At 47.1% G+C, this 27203-nt stretch overlaps 1 protein-coding gene across 7 annotated transcripts in view; it reads left to right on the forward strand.

The window, feature by feature from the left end:
• Nucleotides 1-27203, forward strand: part of Epac (Exchange protein directly activated by cAMP) — a 794549-nt gene that overhangs the window by 752038 nt on the left and 15308 nt on the right. For 5 of the 7 annotated variants that reach the window (XM_050187979.3, XM_050187981.3, XM_050187982.3 and 2 more), the window contains 10 exons: nucleotides 4574-4650; nucleotides 9593-9660; nucleotides 10687-10765; nucleotides 13245-13354; nucleotides 16700-16785; nucleotides 16922-17000; nucleotides 17784-17928; nucleotides 19743-19840; nucleotides 22099-22253; nucleotides 26037-26183. In XM_050187979.3, the coding sequence (XP_050043936.1) occupies nucleotides 4574-4650; nucleotides 9593-9660; nucleotides 10687-10765; nucleotides 13245-13354; nucleotides 16700-16785; nucleotides 16922-17000; nucleotides 17784-17928; nucleotides 19743-19840; nucleotides 22099-22253; nucleotides 26037-26183 (1044 nt within the window). The remainder of the gene's footprint in view (nucleotides 1-4573; nucleotides 4651-9592; nucleotides 9661-10686; nucleotides 10766-13244; nucleotides 13355-16699; nucleotides 16786-16921; nucleotides 17001-17783; nucleotides 17929-19742; nucleotides 19841-22098; nucleotides 22254-26036; nucleotides 26184-27203) is intronic. The other 2 variants (XM_072286537.1, XM_072286538.1) reach the window with 1 other exon arrangement.

Here is a 27203-nt window from a genome sequence, read left to right on the forward strand (position 1 = left end):
CCTTATACACGCTGCTAGCGTACACGCATACGTGGCCTTCACGAATGTAGACGTCGCATGAATGGAGTGCGCACACTTGCGCTTTACTTTTTCTCTCTTATGGCGGATACGTCGCCTCGCTGGTGCTGTTTCTTTTCTCTCTTCTTTTCTTTCCCTCTTCCCCCGTCATTTCATCTGTATACGTTTCCTTCGGACGCCCACCTGTTCGCATTATAGCGATGTCTGGGCATGTGGGCCATCGCATCTAGGCTCGCGAGTGAATGCCTGTCGGGAGCAGCGAACGTAGTATGTTGGTGGTGTGTTGGAAAGGCATTTTGAGTGTGCGAGGGGACCGCCCACTGACCGTAGCGCGCAGCTTTGCGCAAGTGTGCGTAAGTCGCTCTACTTTCGCTGGCTGCAGGAAATGCATGCCGGACAAAAAGAAGGCGTGGGTCCCCCCCCCCCCCCCCCCCTACCCCCCTATCATTAGACGCACTCAGATGCGAGCGTGTGCGAGGCGTCGTGATACGCGATACTCATTGATTCGCGCTTATGCGTGCTCCCCCCCCCCCCCCTCCCCTTGTCGTCGTATAGCCAGAATGGAAGGCGAGAAATCCGGTCCCCGAGAGGAGAGAAAGCGAGCACGACGTGGTAGTTAAGTTGAGAAGGAGGGGCAGGACGGAGCGGGGGGGGGTGAGGGGATGTCGATTTGGGAAAAACAATGGCCACGCGGCGGAAGCAGGGCCCGCCTTGATTGGGAGCTTGTGGATCCTGCATAGGCAACGTTCTGGGCGGATCGCGTAATTATAGTCTTCTGAGCGAAATATAAATAATCAATAATCCTTCATTTTTGAAAACAGCGCGAATAGGAAGACAGATACGGAGAGACGCGCATAGGAAAGGCGCTGTCCCGTGTATTCCCGTGTCTTCCGCTCCGTTTGGGCTGTTTCGAAAATGATCGTTTTCGAAACAGAAGAAGGAGAAAAGAAAAGAAGTCTTACTCAGTTCAGTATGTTTTGCAGTCAGTAACTGTAAGATTGTCCCCGTGTAATAGTTCCTGTGCTCGCCCTTTATATTGCCGGCGAGGTTTGCCAAGTCGGGGAGACATGGTCACCATTTTAGCGCTGTAAAGGCGAGGTTTCAAAACTGATGCAAGAGAACGTCGAAATGTTCGGCAGGAAATTGCTTATTGAACAGTGACAGCGCACTATAGCTAGTGTAACGCTGGTCAACCGCCGCTTCCGGCGATGATGATGATGATTCTCAGCCTTCCACCTTCAACTTTCTTTTCCTTCACTTTCATTTGATCCTCTGCTTTCTGATTAGGTTTCCCACTTCTATGTAATTGTTCTTCTTGGCTGCTCAAAAATTTTTTTTCTATAATTCTGAATGCAAATGCGGTTGGATATTCCTTTATTCTACGGACACGCGTTTTATTGTATACAAATTTTACACTCGACGAGGTAGTACCACCTACAGTTTTGTTACGTGGCGCACAGCTACTACGTACTTGTGGCGCAAGTTGCTTGCTGCAGTGGCGTGACCTCGTTGTCGAGACGTTCCCATTTCAGCTCGGGTTGGAAAATTGTACCTTTCAACCGCTTTCTTCTGTATTATTTAAGCATATCACGTGAAGATCTGCGTTGCGCCCTCCCAGCGTCGCTTTACCACAAACTCCTCAAAGTGTCTTCTCCACGCAGTGTCTGTGCAACTAGAGAGCAAGAAGCGCACTAGTAGCAATATAAACCCACGTCTGTGCTTACTGGTAATGCGTAGTATGCAATACAATTGTACGCAATTACGCTGGCGCGAAAAGAAATAACAAATAATAAAATTATAAAATACTGTGTGCCCCTTTGGTTCTACATCCCAATGACACTCACACAGTGACTTTCACGTGCACTTGTTCTAGGGGATACGTACAAGTTTCCAAGTACGCCTATTCGCACGGCTTGTCTGACCTGACCAACATGGTGGGTCTGAGGCCACAAACTCAATAAAGCGGCCCTTCTCAGCCTACTCTCACGGACACCTTTCTGCGGCAGTGAAGGAAAAGCTACTGGGGCAAAGCACGCACAAGTGAGAGCGCTCCTGAATACAGCCCCACATTTTCATCCGCGTTGGTTTAAGTTTGCGAAGAGAAGACAAACATTTTAACTACAGCAGCCAAATAGCTCAAAATGCACCACTGAATGTTAAATCTGTCTTATTTTCCAGCTTCTTCGCATCCGCTTTTCGGCAAATGTGAAACTGTCGCACGCGGAAGCTACGCCTGATTCAGTGTCTGCACTCAGATACCGAAAAGTGCTGTCGAACGCTGCCGGACTACTTGGCGCAGTAACACTGGTGCCGAAGCTCCGTCCCTGCAGCTTCCGTTTCATTGCCACAGAAAGTTGTTTGCGAGTGTATAGTGCCGTCACCTCAGCCACCCGTCAGTCCTGGCACCGTCCTAGCGTTTGTAAAACCTCCAGGGGCTGAACTTCCAGCATTGCTACTAGGTGAATCTCTGACAGTTTGGCTAGGGTGAGTGAGATGCGAGGTAAATTCTGTTTGGAGCAGGCGCACATATTTCCCTTCGCCTTTTATGCAATTGCTTTACCAGAGTGGTGCTGTGCTGTCTTGGCCAGTGAGCGAAATACGTTGTTCGTCTTCGTTTGTCGATATTGTGGGCGTAGAGCGAGTTTGTCCGATACTTTAGCAGTGCCTCGCGTAACAGAAATTCGTGCGCCAGAGCCCCAGGTATTTCCAGCGTGTCTTAGGTAACGTCGGCCTAAACCATGGCATCGCTGAAAACTTTTTCCCTGGGGGTAATTAGTGCTTGATATTTTTGACATACTCGGAATGATTTCTACATACAGAGTTGCGAAGGCACATGCTGTCGTGCGAAATTGATTCAGGAATATTTTTGGTTGTCTGTAGAATGCTTTTAGAGCATGGATCCCTCTTATGCACTTCGTTCTCTTGGCCACATATAATGACCAGATAGATAAATGTTTACAATAAGATTTATTTTCCTCCGCGAACGCGTTCACTGTACGATGTATATGGATAAGAGTTGAGAAAAAAAGGGCATCTATGGACAGAGCTTCACGGGTTGTCTATGGACGAGCTGTAGGACTCCCGAAAGAAAAAAAAAAAAAAAAAACAAGGAAAGATCTTCAGCAGACCTTCCATGTACTGTCTAAATAAGCCTGTGTGTGGGTGCGCGCATCCGTGTATTGGACAACATGCATATAGTAACTCATTGTGCCATATATCACGATCACCTGCCACCTACTTTTCCCTGTATCTCCCACTTCCCATTACGCCACTGAGGAGCAGCAGGCTAGAGACACGCTGTCCCGGCGAACCTCTCCTCCTTTCTCTTCATTAAAATCTCTTCCTCCTCCTCCTCTTGACACGTGATACGCGACTACGAAACCACAGAGCATTTTATTTTGGTCCTTATTTCTTTAATATTTGAGCATTAATAGAAGAAAAAAAAAGGAGAGAGAGAAAATAATAACTGGAACGTCCGCGAAGCTTTGTTCAATCAAACTAGCTATCGCTTTCCTATGACAGGCGAGAGTTCAGTGAGATGGAGGAAGCGAAACGTTACGGGGAACGTGCCCTGAGCTTCTGTGTGTGCGGGAGCTGTCTTTGTACTCGTCCCAACGATCAGTCAGTCGGTTTTGTAGCTGGAATGCGTGCGCTTTCGCGCGTGCAGATTGCTTCGTGAGGACAGGCCGCGGCGATTAGGCCTGCTCGGTGTGTGCTTCCACGGAAGGATTCCTTCGGCCCCGTCTGGTCGTTCGGGCCGACGGCACTTCCATCGTGCTGCGAATGATTATGCAAATGGATCGCAGCTGCGCGGGCTCGCGCTGTGCGTCACCGACTCGCAGGAGCTGCGGCGCTTCCGTCGTATAGTCAGAAGCTAAGGGTCAGCGGTGTTCGCTTCCTGATTGCTCGAAAGCCGGAAGTGGGAGGGGTCCCGTGGGCCAGCTTGAAGACCTGTCCCTCCGTGCGCGGAGTGGATTGGGTAATCGAGAACGTATTAAGATCGGGTTAAAAAAAAAGTCAAAATACGAATATAAACAGTTGCGTGTACAACGTGCCGAAACAGGTCACATAGTCGCATGATAGCATTTTCCTTTCGGTGCAATGTGTTTCGTGATGAGCGTTTCGTTCGCGCAGTTTGATTTCATGAGTTTTCTCAATTGTGGGGAGAATTCTAGGGAATGTTATACGTACACGCGAGAGAAAGATTTGACAGAAGGACGGACCATACCATTGTCGAAGGAAAATTTCTCTGTGTTCTCGTTATTTTGGCTCGACAGCACCCACTTCTTGCTGTATCTTTTTGGAGAAATGAAGAGTTGTCGTCACGTTAAATAGAAAAAGCGCTGCGACACTATAACTCGGCAATAAGACCTGCTTGAGCGTCGGCTTCCTTATGAATGCGCACGGCCATTTCACCTCGCTTACAAATTGCGTTGCTCACCTGTGCTGAGTGAAGAAATACAAGGTATTATTTCATTTTCAGGTAACTGAAAGTAATGTGTTTTCGAGTCATAATTTGAAGTGTTTTTTCTTGTGTCATTCTCCGCATGTGAAGTCTTCAACCAAGGCGACGAGGGCAAGTCCTGGTACATCATACTACGGGGCTCCGTCAACGTCGTTATCTACGGCAAGGTAAGCAGTTCAGAGACGTTGTAAGGAGCTGATTCGTTAAAATATGAATGGAAAATGCTTCGTTGGCAGCTGAAGCGAGCAATCACTGCTGCCTAAAGGACAACAAGAACGCTCGGCGTGGTATTCTCCTGCCTAGAGTTATATCACTTAATGTGAAGCATTTTGCCGATTAGCTATTACGAAACAGAAGTGGCAGAGTTATTCGTACTATAATTACTGCGGGGACATCTCGACGAAATGTCGGTCGTCTTGACCTACGACTATGGGGCCTAAAACTGCAACACAGGATTTACGGGCAGCGCATAAGTCTTTCACTGGGTCGTTGTTGTGTCGAACATCTTTGTGACTTCTTATAGACATGTTCTCATTCAGTCTAACTTGTTATCGCAAATTTGTAGCACGGAAGTGATTAGTTTGACTTAGACCGTGACTAATAATGAAGTAATATAATATAATAAACTAAGAATAAAACCATTCACAACGGTGCTTTGTGAAACAAGCCTTCGCTGCTTTGTTAAAGAAGTCCGCATTCTTTTCGTTGTTGCCTTTGTCATAGAATGGTTGTACAAGCATACCGCTAGATGGCTGTGCTTCATATAGAAACCAAATGCGGGCGTGCGGATTGCAAGGTGTACTGATGCGCTAGGAAAGCGTTCCTCACTTGGCAGAGAACGCATTGACGGAAGGGGATACGCGGCGTAGAAAGATGTGCATTGGTGTGATGAGGCTTCTTCTCGGCTGACGTAAGGTGTAGCTTCTAGACAAATGCCACGTTAGTAGGGCGTTCTGAGATACCGTGAAAAGGCGGCTTAGCGTATACCCGAAAACCCAAAGTCGTCTCTTGTTTCCTTTTTTTTGTATTTTGGTAGGTTTCGGCGTGCACGCCCTAATTTTGAGTCCCTTATCCTTATATTTGAGAAAAACATCCCTACTGCAGAACTGCGTGCAGCAGCCCTTCGTACGGATCTCTCTGGTTTCTTGCTGGTGCAGCGAAGGATGATGCATTCAGTGCGAATTTCTGAATGTCGTTGCGGCGTCAGTGCAAGGAGCATGCTGAGTACATTATTGTGACGGGCGCCTTTTAGGTTAACTAAAGAAAATAAAAATAGAGAAGTGCGCGAGCTGTAAGCTACTGCTGCGGCTTGGCAACTGTAGAACGCGGGCGACATTCACTAAAGCTACGTACGTATCTCATCTCGTTTTATGAAAGTTGGCACTGTCCTCTCCCTTTCAACCCGTCTCTTTTAAAAGAAAACCGCGTGAAACGGCATGACAGCCCCTCGGTCCGGCTTATAACTATGAAAGCAAAGGCCTCCCAGCCAGCCAGCACGCTGTTTTTCCTCCTACACGCGTTTATTCTTTCTTTTTACCGCCCATGTTCGGTCTGACACGCAACGGAATGCTCTCTGCATTCTCGCCTAGTGGCATTACGTAAGCGTCGTTTCCGTGGGACACGCGGGCAGCTGCCAGAATGTCACCTTTAGGCTCCCTCACGGCGAGAAAATGAAAATGTCGGGCGTCGTCAGGGAAAGCGCCGTTGAGTTTACTATATCTGGTAATGCAGTCTTAGTGATGGCAGACGTACCCGGGCACCGGTGTGTGGTACGCTGTCGTCCTTATTAGGATTGCAAATTGGGCAAGTTGTGTGTGTGTGCGTGTGTGCGGGGTGCGGGGACAGAATGCGCGTTCTGTGTCTGTTGTGCTCGGCACTGTTATGTATGCGGTGCGGTTGCAGCGTGGCACGCTGTCAGCCGTTATTCGCGTAAAGCTTGCAGCTTCCAGTTCTGTCGTGTTGACCGAGAGGCTGCTGCGCTTCCTTCTCTGCAGGCTTCACAGGCGTGGCCTGACAAAGTCTCTTGCGTAGCGTTTGGTTCGCGTGTGCTGCTTGCGCGAGGGAATTCAGGAAAGCCTAAATTTGGTTTGGTGTTAAAGTGAGGCTTCCTGTTTATGTGCCAGTATTTTTTTATTTCTCGTCCTACAACTATCACAATGCACCGCTGACTTTATATACTGGGCTGGCAGCCGTTCATTTTGTTTAATGTGACGGCGGTTAACTAGAAACTTGAAACAGGGTTTGCGCGCTTCGAGGGCCTTCTCCATTACGCTTTGAGGAAGTGCGTCGTCTTAATCTGTCGTCTCGTCGTCATTATCCCGTCGTCGTCTGTGAGGCCACCTCCTCCCCTTCGGCATACGGCGAAGAAAAGCAGTACGCTTCCAGTCACCACCACAGGATGGGAATCGTACCTCTGCAGTAATTAGGATTGCCACCCGTCCCGGATTTAGCGGGGCAGTCCCGAATGTTGAGCAAATGTCCCGTGTCCCGACTTGACCCGGTTAGGACGGCCAAATGTACCAAATTTTTTTCTTTTCTTTTCTACTGTATAACAATAAATCGACATTATTTGCTTTTCTATAGTGGCTCACAGCTCCTTCGCACGTAAATTCTTTTTTTTTTTGTGTGTCCTGTTGCGTCAAGGCTGTTTCGCTTCTTGTCGTGGTACTAGTTCTGTCGTAAGCCTTACCTGTTCACATTACCTCCGTTCGTATTAGTAGCCGTGAGAAGCAACTACACGGCCTCTTGTTCTAAATCGGGAGACGGCTGGCGGCTCCTAACACTGACAGGGCCGGTCGTTGCCACCCGCTCTTTTCCCCTGACTCATTCCTGCCGTGACGACTTCGTCTACTCGAGAATTGGCAACCCTAGCAGTGATGTGCTAGACGCGCTAGTCACTTTGCTATATAGGTGGCGGCGAAACAGTGTGTCTATGACGTCTGTCGGCTCCTCGCTCGCTTCCGCTCGTGCAGTTAGCTAAAGCATGGCCTTCAAGATCGGTTGTCGTTTGCCAGAGAAAGAGAGAGAGGGAGAGAGCCGTCGCCGGGGCGTTGATTTGGATTTGGAATTAGTGCGGGGCTTTGTGGGCCACGCAGACTATGAGGGTGGTGGCGTTTGCGCACGTATTTTGGAGGCCGCAGCAGGCGATACTCTAGCGCTCCAAGACGATGTTGCGTGCATCGCAAATGAGAAGTCGTAATTGAGAATGTGGCAGCGTTTGCCGTCAGAAACTGCGGCTGTCGCAGCAAATGAGTTGAGGCCCGAAGGAATCGCTGAAGCCAGCAGATCTCGTTTGTTTATTATTTAAGGAATGTTGCCCTGACATCGGCAAAGCTAAAAAAAAAAAAAAAAGAAAGTCTTGATAGCTCTCCTGTACAAGAACAGTGAAAGATAAAAGAGACGCTAATCTTATATATTTGCGACTAGCAATCGCTTCGTGCTGGCGATAGCTGCACTGACTAAAGCTGCGTTTTTTGCCCCCCAATGTCAATTGCCTGTAATCAGGGACGAAAAAACTCCATGTACCAGAAGGAGGCCTATACTAGTCATACTCTCGCGCGTCACTTTATGAGAACAAGCTTCGTGCTTGTTCTTTGGCCGTCGGGGAGGCTGTAACTCATCCGTGCGCCATGGTAGCGCGGGGTTCCTGCTGTACGGTGAAAATATCGAACCGCGCGCGCCGTTTTGCGTTGTTTCTTGTTCCTTCCTGCCTGCGAAAGAAGCCACAGGTGGGGCAACTATCTATTTTGTTCATTGCGTTTTTTTTTAAATCTCATTTTCGACTCGTATAAGCTCCTTCAGTGGAAACATAATATTGTGTATGGCGACTGTGTGTGTTGTTTTCTGGAGTCTGTGGTCTCGTTCGCGGATTAAACAGCGTCGTCGAAATTATGCAGTGACTCGTTCTCACGGTTCTGGCTAGAAGCATTTATTTTTAATGTTATGAGATGTGATGAAAAAAAAAAAAAAACTTTTTGCCTCGTGATGAAATCTCAGGGCTTGTCTATTTCACGCCGTTCTTTGTTGTTTAAAGTTTCGGCGCTCTTGCGTGGGAAATGCGCGTCATGCTCAGCCATTTTTTGTTGTTGCCATTTGCACGAGTATATGGATTTTGTTGGTAGATGTGACAGAGCTCCATTTAAGGCGCCACTCAACCAACGTTTATTTCTTTCGCTGTCGGCTGTGTCATTTTCTTTTTTGCCGTCTCAAAAGTGGTCGTAGTCACTCCGGCTTCGGTATGATGGATTTCTGCATCTTGCTGAACAACGCATATTTATTGTTCGTAAAAGAGGAAATCAAATAAGCTTTGCTCATTCGCTCGACGGAGTAATGGTAGCGAAGATGTTAGAAAGCGACGGAGCATCGTCGTCATCACAAGGGTCTCCTTTCCGTTTGTACGATTTTCGATTACTGCTTTCTCACGGTCTTTCTTGTCTACTTGGCGTAAGTTTATGTTATTCTTGCTGAATCTTTCGGAGAAAGCAGACGACCTGCACGTAGGATGCGATACATGATAACGGTAAACGGCGCTCTCCGAGTTCCTTATATTTAAGCTCTCCTGCACCTGGCATGTCACCTCGGCACCAGACAGCCGGGCCTCCCTATACCATTGGGCGGCACTGCCCCCTCTTGCGTTTCATAGCGCTTGCGTATTGTTTCTTAGCTAATATTTTGCAGCCAAGTATTTCGAGCGCATTCACGAAGGCACTTGAGAGCGTAAGCGCGATTCAAGCAACTTTCAATGAAGGCAGTCGCCGCCAAGCGGCCTTGAAAATCAATTTGGGACAGCGGCGCTTTCCGACATTCGGTGAAGTCGAACAGGAGTTGTGAGTCGAGGACTGTGGCGTTTGTGAACGCGATGTCTAAAGCATCACTACGGACGCGATCGGAAGAGATGGCTAGCCGGAGTTTGCATGTGGTCGTATGATGAGGCAGCGAAATTCTCAGGTATGAAAGGCACGCTGATTCGTACAGGACAATGGGGTATTGGAGAACAGTGGAAAGAAGGCCCTGTGTTTACAGGCGAGTTAACTGAGCTGCTCCTGCTGCTGATAACGTTGATGTAGTTAATGATGACGATGATGATTTTTTGATTTCTCAACGCGGCAGGGCGTCGTGTGCACTCTGCACGAGGGAGACGACTTCGGCAAGCTGGCGCTCGTCAACGATGCACCACGGTGAGTGATTTACACGGCACGCGCGGTTCTCTCCGTTTGTCGAGATTCGTCAAGCGTAATTGGCAGATTCGCTATGTTGCGTCAGTCAGAACTACCACTCCATCTGTTTTGTTCGCGGTTAGTGATTCCTAAGTGACGGTATAGCGAGAACAATGATTTATTTGTACGGCTCTCAATAACAAAGCGAATGTATCATTAAATGTGGGTAGGAAAGATTTAAGCCTGCTCCGTAGACCTTACCACCGCGTTTGATAGCCTTGGCGGCGCCATTTAACTTACCAGCGCTGTGACTCTTGCTTAACTGTTATCAGCACTGTGACTGTGACTCGCTGTCGCCTGTCACTGCAAGCGGCGGAATGTGTTGCGGATCACTGTGGGTGGGGGGGGGGGGGGGGGGGGGTGATAGCAATCTTTCGTGAAAGTCGTCTCAGCGATTTCGTCTGATGAGCTCAGCGCACTTCACCCCTTGTTATGGAAATTCAACGTTACATCGTTTACTGACACTATAGCTGCAGATAAAACTGTCGATATTTTCGGATATGGCAATCTACTTGTGCATTTAGCAAGGTCAGGGCTATGTACATGCCAAAGTGATGGTTTCTAATTCGAGGTTACGCAGTTCGCTTCCGAAAAAAAAAAAAAAAGAAGAGCACACTTTGTTGTTTATCGAAGCGTGCGCGAATTTAGCTATTTGCGATGTAGTTAGCAAGTGCTTACTCGCGCTTGTTTATCGTAGGACTTGCCTACCCTGATTCCGCCTTTTTCTCAATTTTAATTTTTTTTTTCTGTGTTTGTTTCCGCTGTCTGGAACTCTTGTGCTGCATGCGTATAGACGTGTCGCTCGTTGATACTGACAGTGCCGTTTTGTTGCCGGACCACTGCTGCAGTGCTGTCATATATAAGCAACATTTCTGCCTCACTCATTGTTCTGCCTTTCTTTTTTCTCTTTCCTCCTCCCCCTCCCACATATTTTTTTTTTTTTTTTTTTTTGCTCGTCTTCCTGCTTCGTTCCCGACGCCTTCGCAGCGCGGCGACCATAACGACTCGCGAGGACAACTGCCACTTTCTGCGAGTCGACAAGGAAGACTTCAACCGCATCCTGAGGGTGAGTTCGCTGGTCCACCACCGGGCTGCGCTGCGCGCCGGTTGGTTCTTAGTTGGTTCGTCGGCGCCCGGTTTGTGTGCGCGCGAGGCTGACCGCTTCGCATGGCTGGAGCTTTTGCCATCTAGGCCTTCCGCGCTGTCCGCCCGGGGCCGCGCTGTCGCCCGCGCCCAGCCAAACAGAGCGCGAGCGCGGACGTCCCCGCATAGTAGATTTTCGGCGCTGCATGGCCAACGAAGAACGTGCGCGCGCTTTATGTGGGCCAAGTCTAGTCGCGGGGAACACGCATCGCGCGAAGGAAATCCGTTCGAGAGTACAAAATACGCTGGAGAGCGTATTTGGGCGGACACTTCCCGAGTCGTGGGCGGCAGCTTACGGACGCATCCTTTAAAACGAGAAGGAATGTAATTGCGCCATTCTGTCATTGAAAATCCAACGCGGCGAGATCACGGGAGGAGGGCAAGGAAACATGAAAGACAAGCTGGACAAGGCGCGACGTGCTTCGAAAACGATAGGCGAAACGTTAAGAGAATGTCGGTGGCGTGAATTGTGTCAAACGGGAGTAGGCGATGTTTAGCATGCGTGAAATTAAGACGAAGAAGTACTGTTAATCAGTCGGTCATGTAGAGCGTATAAGAAGATAAACGGCGGTCTCTTACAGTGGCATAATGACTGCCAAGAGAGAGGAAACTCAATAGCGGGCTTTTGAGGAGGGAATGCGTTTAATAGTCAGCGGTGGCTAACCGGTTGGGCTAACCCAGAAAGTGGTTCCATAAATTTCTCTGCGAACGGACTTTATCCTGCAGTGTACTTCAAGTACAGCCGTTGGTGACGATGAAATAGAGGCGAGGATGTACCCGTCGCTCTCGACAACACTAAAAATAAATCGATGTGGTGGTTTCAGTCCCGTCATGTTGGCGGCCTTTCTTCGTAAGCAATAAATAATAAGGCATACTGACTGCAACAGTCGGAGTATGGCGCCACGCGTGACTGGCTTTTTTGATCGTTGTCGAGCAAAAAAAAAAAATCTAAATAGAAAGCTGGAAGAGAGGAAACTGCTCCTGCGAGGCGATAAGAGATCCCAAGAAACTTAATTATTGAGTCTTAGTCGTATAGAGGCTTGAACACTTGGCGATGCGGAAAAGTCTCGCCGTCGGTTCGATCGACTTATGTTGTCAAGGTTAGTGACGAAATAATATTGCTTTTTTTTCTGCTTTCGCGGAAGACGGGCATCTTCTTAATTAAAAGCGCGATCTCAACAGACCGTAACAAAGAAATAAGTATGGACGAAGAAAGGGGTGGCGAGAGATAATGGCGCAGTGACGAAAGTACCGCGCCGGTAGTTGAACTATTGCAGGCTTGTCGACGCGCGATACCACGTCATTCAGACATCTATGCCGCTGTGCGAGTCGTGCTCGTTGTGGCGGAAAAGCCTGGACATAGGCGTCAAGGGAAGGAAAAACGTCGCGGTTGAGCGCGTGCGTAGGTTAGAGGGAGCTATCCCTGCTGGTGCGTTGCATGCGTGCTCTCTTTAACGCGCGCTGAAGTTGTCGGTATAGCCTGGAACCGCCCGCTCCGTACGAACCCTTTCCCTGGGCCGTTCTGCTGGCTGTCCTGGCGCTGAACAGCGTACTGCGCGTTCGCATAGCGAAGTCGCTCGCCTTCAACTGAAGCACAGTCATGGAGGCGCGCTGCGTCGAGCGGTTGGCGTATGTGTACTGTGGCGCGATTGCGAGTGGCGGCCAGGGCTCTTGCGACGCTGCCATGCTTCGGCTGGGTCGTGAAGGTGTGAACACGTTTTTTTTTTGTGTTGGTAGCCAGCAGTGTTTTCACGTTCTACACGTGCGGTAGTTTGACGTGAACCGAAACAGCTTCATAACAAAGATAGCATTTAGCATTCACTTTTCGCTTAGAACTGTAGTGAAGTATGAAGTATAGATGTATGAAGTATGAAGTGCGTTGGATGTAAACTAATGTTGTATGTCTTAGCGTTCTGCAAGTAGCGCAAAGTATGAAGTGTGTTCGTTTCCTGAAGGAGTGGTTCGGGTGAGGTGGTTGAGGGGGGGGGGGGGGGGGGGGGGGGCATGTGTAAAAGAAGGTATTATGTGCCTGGGCCCTCGAGGCCATGACTTAAGGACTGCGTCGGTATTGAGCTGTTCGCTGCATTTGCCTTTGGGTGCCAGAACTACGCTGCTGTGTCGAGTTTCAAGGCAGTATACGAACTAAGCTATTTCTTTTTCTGCCTTTCAATTCGAAAAAAGAATGAACGCTCTGGGTTTATGTTAAGCTGAGAAAATGTGAGCAAAGTTGTACTTTGGTACTGCCAAAGTGCACTGCGAAAGTGCTAGATGCTCGAGACGACTTCTCGTTGACCGTAAAAGTGACTTGTAGATAACTTGTTGCGGAAAGCGTTCCTTTGTACTCACTTGCCGAACCTTCTCAGGTACCTTGAGCATACGTCTATATTTTTGTTTGTCTGTAGGACGTGGAAGCGAACACAGTAAGGTTAAAAGAACACGGCCAAGATGTTCTACTGCTGCAAAAGATACCAGCTGACGCAAGAAACACCAACGGTGCACATTCTCATTACAAGTGAGTACATCTGTCGCGAATTCGTTATCCGTGCACGATGGTGGTTACGGCACTGCGCTGCAATGCACGAGGTCGCGGGATGAAATTGCGACCGCGGCGGCTGCCTTTCAACGGGGAGGCTAATCGCAGAAACGCCCGCGTACCGTGCTACGGGCTCACGTTAAGGAATCCCAGGTGGCGAAAATTAATCCGGAGTACTCCACTACAGTGCGCCTCGTAATCAGATCGTGGTGCCGGCACGTAAAACAGCAGAATTTAATTTTTAATTGCTGATTATTGTTGTTGTTATTATTATTGATCATGTAAACGTATGGAAACACCACACACATGCACAAAAAAAAGCGCGCTAGCAACTGTTTCGTAAAAGGGGGCTACACCCGAGAAAGCTCCACGCTTTAAGTTCTAAACCTGGGCCTGTATTCGCAACAGTAGTGCGGCTCCTGAGAGAAGGCATCGGCCAGTTCTGTGAGCGAGCATTAGATCAGTGAAGCTCACCGCCCATTGACAAGGTTATCTCGGACGGCGTTGCAAATTCGGTCCAGAATTTTCTAGTGCGAAGCGTTGATATACCATAAGCGTTAGTTGCATTGTCAAAGTCTAGCACATGGCAGTGACGTCAGAGTCACGACAGATAGTGCCACGAGCGCGGTACCGCCGAGATTTAATCAGCAAGGCTTTTTTCTGGGTTTATCGGGAGGAGCTAAGTAGGTCAGCGGGCACACGACACGCTGGAACTACAGGAAGCCTGGCTTGCGAGAACTGGGCGGCAGTATTTAGAAATTTATCAAATGTACGCAAATGCTGAAAAAAAAAAACCTGATTATAGATCGGGAATGCTCCTGCATTCACTCACGTATTGTCAAGACACTGCTGAGCGATCGCCGTCGGGGCTGTAGATAACTTTCGTCTGATAGGTAAATGACTGGATTTCCTTTACTGTATTTGCAAAAGGCAAATCTGCTTCACAAGAAAGAGTATAGGCACACAACGTTTTTCGGTCTAGTCAGGCTAGCAAATATGTACACTATGATGATTATCTTGTGCATGTGCTTTCGTTCAACTGCGTTTCTAGTGTCGTACCTCGTAGCGCTGAACCAAAAAAGAAAAAGAAAAGAGACGAAACGGCCCACGGCCCAAGCAGCAGAAACGGGCCCCCACATGCTTATATATAATTTCTATCCGACATTATGCCGCGTAGCAACGGAGGCGCAAAAAAAAGTAACATAAGAAAATTGTGAATTTGCCATTCTGTTTGCCTTAGTTGGTATGACTGAAATGCGTACTCAGTATACAGGATGGAACCCTTAAATGTGTATGTATACAGGCTCTCCCAATTATCATGCACCAAGATCTAAAAATAAGCATATGCCACGTAGCTGGACAGAACCAAGGTGAGGTTGTTTGCCGTCGCTTGCGGATACTCAGAGTATTTTTTTTTTGCGCTCCGTTTAACTATATAGTTAGTCTTAATTAATTAATTATCTAACCAACTTCTCAAATATTATAATTAGATTAAAAGTGTCAATGAGAACATTGTACAGCGTCAAAAAAAAAAAAAAAAAAAAAACTCCTGATACAGCTTTCTGTTGCCCATTACGTGCTATATGAGAGTGCTTTTCCGAGCGTGAAAGAAACCCGCAGGTTCACAAAGTGCCTTGAGTGGCCATTCCCGCGGCATTATTGAGTGTATTTGCAGGCTTTCTTCACGCTCGGAAAAACACTTTGATGTAGCACGTACAGAAAGCTGTATAGGGAGTTTTTTATGACGCTCTACCATTTTCTCATTTACACTTTTCCTGGTTATACTAGGACAATGCCAGCAAACTTGTAATGCAGAAAAAATCGAGAAGCAGACATAGACAAAGAGACAGGAAGGTGGCTGGACTGAACTTCATTCAATCAATTCAAGTCCAGCCACTTTCCTGTCTCTTTGTCTATGTCTGCTTCTCGATTTTTTCTGCTTTCAAGTTTGCTGGCATTCTCCTAGTATGACCATGTACCATCTAGCCCAACAAGCCACTCTCATGTACACTGTTTATCTAATTGTAATATTTAAATTGATTAATTAACTAAGACTAATTATGTAAGTAGGCGGAATGCAAAAAATATCTGAGCATCCCAAAGCGACGGCAAACAAGATTACCTTGGTTTTGTCCAGCTACATTGCATTTGCATATTTTTAAATCTTGGTCCATGAAAGCTGGGACACGCTGCCTGTACATACATATATAGCTGTACTGCAGAAAAACAGCATAGTAACTACTTATTCAAAGTGAACACGTTGTATTTGGTCATGTGGCAACATTACTTTGTATGTCGTTAGAGTCAATATCTTTCTTTGGCTCTTTCGCAAGATCGGTGGTTTGCGGTCACTGAGCGGTCGGTAGTCAAACTTTCACCGCTGCCGCAAAGGTGTCGATGCAAAGCAAACATGCTCTCGCGCAACTGACGGGCGGGGCTGCGTTCTTGGGCCAAGGCCAACTATTGTAGCTCTCTCAGTCGCACGTGCAGGCGCACGTGCAGTTTCGGGGCACCCGAAGGCTTGCGCGCTTCAGCTCTGCCGGAGCGCTAGCGGAAGACAACCTTCTCCTTCTCCCGCGGCCCTCTCGCTCTCTGAGGCGGCTGCTGGAGTAGAGGATAGCAGTCGGCTTTCACGCCGGCGCTGCTGGAGACGTGATGCAGACACACCTGACATATAGGACACAGACACATATGACATAAAGGCTTTATATAGACCCGCCTAGCTGTACTGCCATTACGGAGGTGCTGGTTATAGGTTATATCCCCAGCAGAATTACGCAAACGAGCGCTACCTAAATATCTTGACTTAAATGCGCCTTAAGGCGAGTCTTCCTTTTATTCAAGAGAATAGCTTTCTAGAGGCGTTCAACTATTCACTTACATTGATAATCATTGTGGATGCTTCTTGCACAATGTTTTTTTAATGTTTGCATTTTCTAATTTTGAAAAAGGTATTTAATCTTCTAGCGCAAACGTCTGAGACCGCATTTGCAAAGCTTTTAGTGCGTCATAGTCACCACTGAGTGCAGTGGCTGTGACGTTACGGGGCTGATCGGGAGTTCGCGGATTCGATCTCGATATATAATAACCTTCCACTGTTCAAGAGCGCCAATTCTTCTTGACAACATACCGAGAGCGCCAGTAAGACTGGCGACAAATCACGAAAAAATATATTTGGAATTTGAATAGAATTGTTGAATTTACCGCTGTGATAGTCAAGGCTGAGCGGAAGTCGGTTATATGGAAGCTAAATGTCGCGGACGTCGTAGTGTATCTATAGTCTGAAACTCTGCCTCACTGAAATTGGTCTTCTTCTTCGAACAGGTATATGGTTATGGCAGGAACCCCGCAGAAGATGTTGGAACATCTATTAGAAACCCGGATAGACACTAGAACAGAAGAATCCTCAGGTAATTAAAGACTTGACCTCTCGCACTTTTTTTTTCTCCTCTGTATCATTCTTGAGATTCTGATGAAATGGACTTCACGTGACCCTTGATTTACACGATGCCATCATTAATGGATTGTCGCTATTCTTGATTTCAGATACTTTCCTAGAAGATTTTCTGCTGACTCACGTCATATTTATGCCAAGCCATCAGCTGTGCCCAGAACTTATGAAGCAATATCCTTTTCGTCGATGTGTGAAAGCTATCTATGAACGAATATTTTTACGTTTATACGACATTGGGAAATGAGCTGACGGAAAACTACGAAACTATATAGGAAGGATTAGCGCTGCACAAGCCTATATATTGCTTTACAACGTCGAATAGGGTCATGCGTGTATTAAACTATAGATTTTCGTTCATGGCTCAGTGGTTAACTCGAGAGCTCGAACAAATTGCCTGCAACGATCAAGGTTCTCGCCTCACGATGCGCAGATCGTGTGCTATGCTTGTCGCCGTCACACTGCGATGACACAAACAACAGCGTCTTCTGCAGAAAGATTTCATTGTATCTTATGACGGAGGTGTACATCGGAGCACACCGGATGTACCCGGCACGCAATCGCACCGCGTACACTATCGAGCGGCAGCAGCAGTGTTCTCAATGTTTATTATGCGAGCTCGTAGACCTAAAGAATTTCAGCAACGTTGGGAAATCCTTACGAGCGCAGTTTATTGGGAGTACTGGTCATCATTCTTTTTTATAGTGGACGACTGTCCGCTTTCAGCGTCACTACTGTGCACAGAGGCTGAAGGAATAGACACCTTTATGTAATGACGTTTATTCAGCGCATGAAATACTGTAGCAAAGTAACACGCAGGGCGTGCCCAAGTTAGTGTGGCTTGTGGGGCAAAGCCCCGAAATGGCAACGCGGCACGAAACGCACACCGTGCTTTGTGTTCTAGAAAGCGATAGAAATAAAAGTGCAGTGTTTTTTGCCCTTAACGCCAGATCCCACTTATCGAATCGATCTAGCGAATTCGAGGCAGGAGAAGGAGTTCATCCTCGCCAACAAGAGACGGGTTGTGCAATTCGCCAACAGCTGGGCGCTCACGGTGCGGGAAGCCTTTTTCGAGGATCCAGTCATCCAGGCTTTTGTAGACGTAAGTACTAAAGCAAACTGTTCTTTTTTTATATGTATTGCCCTCGTTGGGGGGCAGACTTTCTGCATAAGTAAATGCCACATTGTTATATACGTAAACGCGTAGATATTGGCGCGACTTTGCATTGTTGAAACGAGCACAACTTTGAATAAAATACCTTTAACCGGATAACGCCTCCAGGGAAATTCTTCAACCGCACAGAACCGCCTGATTGTCGTGGTTCAAAAGTACACGCTGCGGGTAAATTTCTGGCTCTCCTGTTGTTTTTCGATACTGAGCATGTTTAAAATGCAGGGCTAACTTAAACATGACATTATTGGGCATTGAAATTATTTTAGAAGAATTTGCCTGCGCATCAAAAACTTCGGCTAGTCTCTAAGTGCAGCAACCGCAGCTAAGCTGTTTAATAGCACTGGGAAAGCACACATACTGTCGTTGTTTCAGCGTCGGCTGTTAGTACACATTTAATGGAACTTTGTGATTGCAAATAGAGTGGATGTTTCTGATTGCCATGACTCATAGCAGTGCCACACATAAAAACTTGCCCGATTATTGACAATAAAATTGTTATTGATCTGCGGTTCACTAATTAGCTTTCCGACTGATGATACACGGTCCCATGTTCGGAACTCTGCGGACTTGATGTCCCTAAGCAGCCGAGAAATTTCCATTTAGAGCCCTAAGAGTGTCGCCAGTTCTGAAATGGTTGTGCCCACCCCCCACTGCCACATCTGCCACGACATATGGTGGGGCGTTCCGAATGCCATGTGCCACAGTGCTGAATCAGAGATTTCTGGGAAACTAAGTGCAGCATGGGTTTCGGTGCACATTCGGAGGAGACTTCTCGAAACTGGTGCTTCTTTCAGGGATGGCATTTGGTGGGTATTAACAAAAGAGTAATTAATGAAATATGAAGGAAGGAAGGAAAAAGTAGAGAAGGAAAGGCAGGGAGGTTAACCAGTTTAGCGTAACCGGCTTGCTACCCTACACATGGGAGAGGGATGGGGGCGATGAAAGATGGGGAAGGGGGAGAGAGAGAGAGAGAGCACATATCACAGCACACAAACATCGTCCGGTAGAGTCCATCAATCTGGCATTGTACGTGATAACACTGTCAGAGCCGCTTGTCCAATCCCGTCTCTTTCAAAAACTGAAGTAGTCCCTTCGTCGCCTTCACCTGCGATGTCTTCTGTCGGCGGCATGTGAAAATCGTGTCGAGGGACAATGGTCTAGTGTCAAGGTGCGCGAGAACGGATGCCAGGGACTGTCGCTGAACATTATATTCAGGACAGTCGCACAGAATGTGTTGCAGCGTCTCCTCGCAAAGACAGGCATTGCAGAGAGCGTTGTCGGCCATTCCAATGCGGAATGAGTAAGAATAAATGCGCTAATAGCGATTATCGCCAAAACTCTGATGTCTGTTACAGCTGGTAACCTTGGTGGTCAAAAGCTGTCACTTAGCTGGCCAATTCCTCCGTTTTAGTTTACTCATGGACGCAGTCATCTGCTGAGAAATTCCTCAAATAACACGAGCGGAAGACACAGTCTTTCCTGGAAAGCTCGTTTATACTTTCTATTGACTAATTATATGCTGCCCTCTTAGTGTCATTCTTTTTTTTTGTTGGGCCAGTTAACTGGTTAATTCAAGGACATTTAGACACTGTAGTAACGGTAATAGTGTAGTATGCGAGAGAAAATAAAACGAAAGGGCCTCATAACAATCTGTTAGGAAGCTGTCGTCATTCCGTCTTGTACTTGTACTGCGAAGCAGGTTGCTCCGGCATACTCGAGCCTGGGCCACTTTTGCTTTGCAGGAGCTCCTAAAGGCGGTCAAAGAGGACAGCACGAAATACGCAGGCTGCCTGCAGGAAGAACTCAGGACAATGACGAGGATCATGGATTTACAGGAAAAGTAAGAAGAGTTGACGTCGCAGTAGAGTAGCCTGGCACTCTCTCTTTTTCTTCTCTGCTTGCTACCCTAACACGCATGGTCTGCGCTGTCACCGAGATGAGCTTCCGAAGAGACATTGTTCGTGTTCACCTGTATAGCCACCGTGGAATGACTATGCCTATTCACGCGCCCATTATTTCTGCCCATTAAAATACTTAATTTCACCACATTTGTGGCATCTTCAGAATCATGAAAAGCACGCAGGTATCGAACGAATTAAGTATATTCAATTCTTCCGTGGATTTTATGAAGTTCACGGAACGTGACTTCCTCACGAGAACTCCATATAGGGACATCAGTAAAAAAAAAAAAAAAGCTATTTCACATCCAGCAATCTTGGAAAGCACCTAAAAGGATAGAATATAATTTATAGATAGGAAAGACAGAGAGGTCGACCTGAGCTAGTGCGCTCTAATCTGCTACTTCATCCACTTGAGAAATTTGCCTGATGTGAAAGGTCTGAGAAAAAGAAAGGAACGAAGCTTTTGAACAAGTTTCATAACGAAATACTGATACCTAGAGAAAATACACAGCAGCCTACCTTCCCAACTCAATTTTATTAAGAGACTTTCCCTGTAATATTCTTCAGCAGAGGTCTAATCAGAAGTGTTTCAAGATGTATGCGACACATCTTACATATTTATGCTTCCATCAGTGCTATTACTTTTGATGCAATATTTTTGCGTGCGCAGTTGTGGACATAGCGCCTGAAAGGGCCTTGATGCCCTAGGAACTAGTGATCTCATTCACTCAGCGATGATGTTTAACGCACAACGAGGCAATTCGAACCACAGCAACCGCCATGAGTATTCACCGATTGTCTTATGTCAATAGGTTTTGGGAACAGGTTGAAATGACAGAACGTCTTTAAATACATCTAAGCTCACTTCAGGTTAGGTTTTCACCTTCTCACACTGATTAATAACTTTAGAGCATGTGCTGCGATCCTCGTTTATACAGCTGTTGTTTCGAACTTTCTTTCTATTTAGCGTGAGGCATCCCATTCTGACTGTGCTTGACAGCGGGCGCGATAAAAGGATTCTCAGGGACTGAAAAATAGACATCCAAATCTTTCCTTGTATATGTGGATAAGCTGGGAGTTGATGAACGGCGAGCCTGTGTTGAACCTAGCTAGCATCAGTAAACCAACGAGGTTGATACTGAGCGCGGAAACATCTGCTGGCTCTATCTCTAAGCTGATACAGCGTGGAGGCCTCGCCCTGCGAGGAAACCTTTTAGGGTCCAGTTTTTGCTGTTCTAGGGTTGCCTGCCTCTTTCCGTGTCGCTGCCGGAGGTACGGATTCACATTTAGGACATGACGAGCATTATCAGCAACAGACGAGTTTTCAGTAAACACACTTGGGCGCTGACATCATACCGCGACTCGGTTCCATTGTGCTTGAGGGCACCTCGTCAATGCTGGAGAATTGCGTTATCTAGAACTTGACCCATTTCGCTCCTTTTAATGAAAAAGGAAATGCCCCATGCTCGTAGGGAGCCTTGCAGTCATCTGAGCGGTGTCATTGTAATTGTTAGTTTATGTCCAGTTTGTTCATATTTGTACATGCTACCGAGTGTTGACTAAGGTCTGTTTTGCGGTTTTTCTAGTTCGCCTTTTAGGATCGTGTACAATGCACTCGCCGACCTTCCAACTTGCTCGTAAATTCGTTTATGGTATACCTTGACTTAGCCTTTCAGATTCAAGAACATTGTTAGGTACGATCAGTGACTTAGTCGCATGACCATGCAATCTTTTTCTTCTCGTTACTGACTCTCGTCTGCTATACCTGCAAGGACCAAACGCATGCTTCCGCAGCACTACCTTGATCGCACTTGGCGTTAACAAAAAAGCGCGAAGCCGTGCTCTGCACAGCTTCCTTGCAGCGAGCAGGGCCGCGCATCGAAGCGAACTTGCATAGGTGCAGTGACGCCTAGAGGCCTGGGTCCGTGTCGTCTGCTACACTGTTTCACCTCAACTCGACCTTGCGGGCCGAAAGTCTGTAGCAGACGACGTGAAGCCACGCTTCCAGCAGTCAATGCGCTTGCGCATGTTTACTTTGATGCGTGGCCACGCGCTCCCGTGCTAACCCTAAATGCGATCATGGCAGAAACTGAGCTGCCTTTTGGTTTCCTTTTCTTTCGTTGCTGCTTAGCAGCCGCTTCTTGAATGCACTGCGTGCCGTAGGCTTTGAGAAAATTGGCTGGAAAAAGTGCCATAGTGTATTTCTTTTCAGGTACGTGAAAGAACACGAGTGCTCGGCGCCGCAGCGTTGGAAAGTGGGTCCCTTCGGCCACATCCGTCACCTGTCGTCCGGAAGCACGACATCTGAGGACACGGTTGACGTGCACCGGCCTATCAAACCCAACGACGAGAGTGAGTGCCTGTTCACTTCACGCTTCTACACTGTACGTTGCGTAAACAGGAGCGCCAGATATTCCTGCCAAAATTCTGGCTCGTTCGTGTTCAAATTTGTCGGCGAGTTTCGTTTAATAGCACTTAGCTGGGTATTAACTAACGCTTTCGTGCACATTGAATCGAACGCGGGTGGGGTCTGTAGCGACGCCTCTGAAAACGTGTCGCTTCCACTACAACATGACAATGACGCCCTCTCTCGCGGCTTCGGACAGTATTTTTGTGGTTGCCTTTACAAATGGCGCTACATTTTTGTTGCATTATAATAACAAAAAAAAAAAGCTTCTTAGTGGCGTTGCTGCAGACGATGCCCGCTTCGGATTTCGTGTAGATGAAACAGGTAACACATTCTCCAAAACGTGATAATCAACCTAACTCACTACAAAATTCGACCTGTGTGCAAAATTTGACCCGAGTCCACGGTTTAGCAGGAATAATCATGTATACATGACGCTTTTATTTATGCGGTCCTACTCGGTTATGCGTGTTGATGTACAAAAAGCTTCAGAGCATTCAATCTATTGGTTTGTAGATGGTGTTCCTGTATTTCGCAGTCTCCTGAAAAAAAAAAAAAAGATATGTAAGATATTCCCGTACACCGCGCAACTCTCATATTTTTCGATGAGGCCAACCAGCTCCTTCGGTGTCTTCATTTTACTTTATAATTGAGTAAAGTTTTAAAGCAAGTAAGGAGTTTGTGCTCTTAGATAAACGACGTTAGATTCGTATTTTCTGAAATTTTAAAGTTTGGTTACTTGTTGAACAGATACCGGCGTGAAAAATATTGCACTCATTTTAAAAGAGACTGTTCAGGTCCATAGGTTCCGCTTATCGAAGATGCGTATACTAAAGTAGGTTCTGAAAATACCTTGGGAATACTCATGTAAAGTTCTTACGACAAAGCGGTTCGTAAGAACAGCCGCCAGCACTCCGCGATGTCGGACATATAGTTATCAAAGGCGTCCAGCGAATGGCAGAGGGCACCTATGAACGAACAGCTTTGTGAATTTGGCCTGAGGCCATTTGGAATTGCAGTTTGGAAAACATTTCGGGCGCTGCTTTGGGAATAGTGAAAGCTATAGACTGGGCTTCTTCGCTTGTGTCGCTAAGCTAAGGTAAAGTTGGCAGTGTTACGTAAGAGTAGCTATTGAAAGAAAGAAAATATTAGCGAGCAAGATTACGTTAAGAATTTGTCGCAAAGTAGAAGCCGTATGTCTCGTTTTCACTGTGGCGAGAACTGTAGAAGGTGTATCTTCTACGTTTATGCGAATGAGAAGAAAACGGAGATGATAAATGACGGCGTGGTCATTTATTTTGTTTTCACATAGCAACGCGACTATCTGTGTCGACGACGCGGCGACGCCCACTCGGCGTGAAAAAAAACATAAAATAAAAGCGCTTTTGTAAAACCTGCCGCAACAATCCCGTGGACCTCTGAGGCCGAACTACACGTACGCTTGCCGGCGCGCGAAAGCTCGCGCCCGCGCGCCTACGCGTGTGCGGACGGTTCGGGAGAGATGGCACGCGTCGAAGCGCGCCGCGGGCACAGATATATATCCTCCAGACAAATATCGGTGCTCGGGCTGCCTCACAAGAAATGCGAAGCGAATGTCTACCACGGAGAAAATAGCGAGCCAAGCTTGTGGGCGCGCGCTGGCTCGCCTCTTGTAGGTACCGACCGCCAATCCTCGCGAGGCGCGGCAAACGCAAGACGCGCGGGCGTGAGTTTTTTTCACGCTGCGGCAAGCGCGTACGTGCTAGTCTTCTTTTTTATTCTTTTTTACCCCTGAGATTTCAATAATGACGTTTGAACGTTCGAAAACTTTAATGCAAAATCTGTCACATAGATAAAAGCCTAGCAGAGGCTCTGAGTTACGTTTGTTATCTTTTTTTCTTCTTTTTGTTTTGGACACCTTTAGAACCTCATGGTATTATATTTTTCTTTCATTGGATTACAGCTGCTGCTGTATAGCTCTAGCTCTGCTACTGAAAAAAAAATTAAAGAAACATGTGCTCCGGCAGCGGCGCCATGTGTGTTTTACTGAAACAATGAGGATAAAGGTGCTCCATGGAGTTCAAGGAAGAAAGCTGGGCTAGTTGGTGTGTCATCATTATTCAAAAGACTAGCGCAAAATAGCAGGGACAAAGAGAACACGACAGGACGAGCGCTAATAAGGAAGAAAGCTAGGCTAGTTGGTGTGTCATCATTATTCAAACGACTAGCGCAAAATAGCAGGGACAAAGACAGAGAAGACGACAGGACGAGCGCTCGCCCTGTCGTCTTCTCTGTCTTTGTCCCTGCTATTTCGCGCTAGTCTTTTAAATAATGCTCCATGGAGATCTTGAAATTGGGGATCCGCATTCTGATACAATGATTTCCGAGCTTGGAACTTTAGCACTTTACGAACGTTAAGCCGGTTGATTATTGATTCCAGGAGTGGGAGCCGACAAGGTTAAATGGCTCGCGGAGGTTTGATGTTCGCAAAACAAAGCAATGAACCGAGTGACCGGAACCAAGTCTGCGCATGGACTCATTCGCGGAATTGCACGGGTGCTGTCGAACGTGTTATAGTCAGCGAAGTTTTCCGATGCTCGTCGCAGAATCTTGAGCGAAATTTCTGGCTGAACCATTCGCGTTTCAGTGCCCCGTCGCTGGCGGAGCGGTCTCAACTCGTCAATTCATAGCCCGTAACAGTGTGTCGCATGTACAGGCGCCGACAAAAGTGGTATACTCCACGCAGCAGGAGCCGGAGCAACGGCAAACTGAATCGCAACGCCATCTACAGCCTGCATCTGGGATCGAGACAGCCAATGGGTGGCCTTTATTATCTGCAGGCATGCCGCTTGACTCGCGTCAATGTTTCCTGCTTCAGCTCGCCAAAGTGCCGAGCGACGCCGCTGCTCCGGGTCCCGCTGCGTGGAGTATACCACTTTTGTCGGCGCCTGTACATTGTTGTTCTTTTTTCTGGTGAACGTTTTTCAGCGGATTACTATTGCTATGGATTTATTGCTTGGCGCCAGCCACGCTTACTTTGTCCAAAATTTTTTTAATGTTGCCGCTGTTGTACCGCGACATAGCGAACTCATCTTGTCTAACGAGACAGCGTGCGATACGCGAATGATGTTGAACATTCTCAAATATATGTGAGCACTAGTGATTACTCTCGGATTCATTGTGGTACTTTTCCAATAGCGGGCGCACTTCATACTTGGAATTCGATAAAAACAAGAAACAGAAAAAGGACACAGTTTTTTACGTGCGGGAACCACGATCTGATTATGAGGTACGGTGTAGTGGCAGCCTCCGGAAATTTTGACCAGCTGGGGTTCTTTAACAGTCACCTAAATCTAAGTACACGGTTGTTTTTGCCCCCATCGAAATGCGGCCGCCGTGGCCGCGATTTGTTTCGGCGACCTCGTGCTTAGCAGCCCAACACCGTAGCCGCTAAGCAAACACGGCGGGTGGTGTTCGACAGCTAACGGCTGTGCCTTATAAGTGTTGCTTGCCTTTCTGGGCTCAAGTTCAGCCGATAAAAAGTGAACGGATTAACTGGCACTTCTGGCGGCGTTTGATTGTTCATTGTCCACTACAACGTGACAAGTCTCTAACTCGAAATGAGAGAGTACCTCTATAGCGTTTCTGTGCCGGCTGATCCTAGATTATGAACGTTACAAAAGCGGCGAAATGCCGCACACGCCATATGCTAGTCCTTCACGCCCACTTTGTTCTCTTCGTTCTTGCAGTAATCTTCAGGGTATACTGTGCCGACCACACGTACACCACACTGAAGACTGCGGTGAGCGCCACGGCGGAATTCATCAAGAGGAATGCTGCCGAAAAGTTGAGCCTCAAGGATGACCTGGTGCTTGTCGAAGTGAAATCTTCGGGAGGTGCGTCTCTTGAATCCGGTTTTGCAGACAATGTATGATCTTAAATTGCTTATTGAGTTTGAGGGAAAAGCTAGTGCGAATGACGCTGGTGCGGTTTCTTTTCATGGTGTGATAACAGGAAGCAGTGCTGATGACCATGCTGGCTACCAGAATAAATTATTCATAACTCTGTTTAAAAGGGACTCTAACGTATAGTAAATAAGTGTTTCTTTCATTTAACATTTTCTATGAGCGAGAAACAAGAACTTATTGAACATTATTTATATTTGAGCTTTCATTCTGAGAGAAAGAAATAAAGCAGGAAAGCCTGGAAGGGTAATTTAATGGACGTCCGGTTTGCTATCCTGCACAGGAAAGAGGGGATCGGGGTTTAAAGAAAGAAGAGGGAAAAGGCAAAAGGAGAGAGTTCACGCGAGCCGTAGCAGACGCAGAGTGTCAATGAGCGTCTTCTTAGGTCGGTTGATTTCGAGACTCGTTTAAAGCGAATGTTATGAATAAAATTATGAGGCGACAAAGCATTTCATTATGCTGTGTTTTGATATTCGTAGCTTGCTTTTCGCAAGGCATGAACGTGCTTCTGCGAATTCCACGCAACCATCCTATTAAAACGAACAGTGCGAAATTCAGTTGAATACTGCAAAGCATCTGTGTTCCTAGCGGATTCCTCGCAATTCGCCGTTAATATTGTAGCGCGTCATGAATAACAATTGTACGGGCCACGAATCTTTGCATCTTCTTGGCGCCTTCGATTACCGATTGCTCCTTTGATTGCCGTTGTTTTTGTTAATCTCATTTGAAGAAGTCCTTCATCGAGTGTCTAATGGCATAGCATTAACGTGTCCAGCGATTTGTGAGTTCGATCTGACTATTCCTCCTTTGATTTGCGTTTTTGTAGTCGCCCTATCTGAAGGAACCCCGCACTGTGTACTTAAAGGCAAATAATGAACGTGTTGAATGATTCCCGAATTCAATCTGGCATAAGTAACTGATCTTTGCCCAACTCGGTGATGATAGCGCGGA

Source organism: Dermacentor andersoni, chromosome 2 (genome assembly GCF_023375885.2).
Source record: "Dermacentor andersoni chromosome 2, qqDerAnde1_hic_scaffold, whole genome shotgun sequence".
NCBI lineage: Eukaryota > Metazoa > Arthropoda > Arachnida > Ixodida > Ixodidae > Dermacentor > Dermacentor andersoni.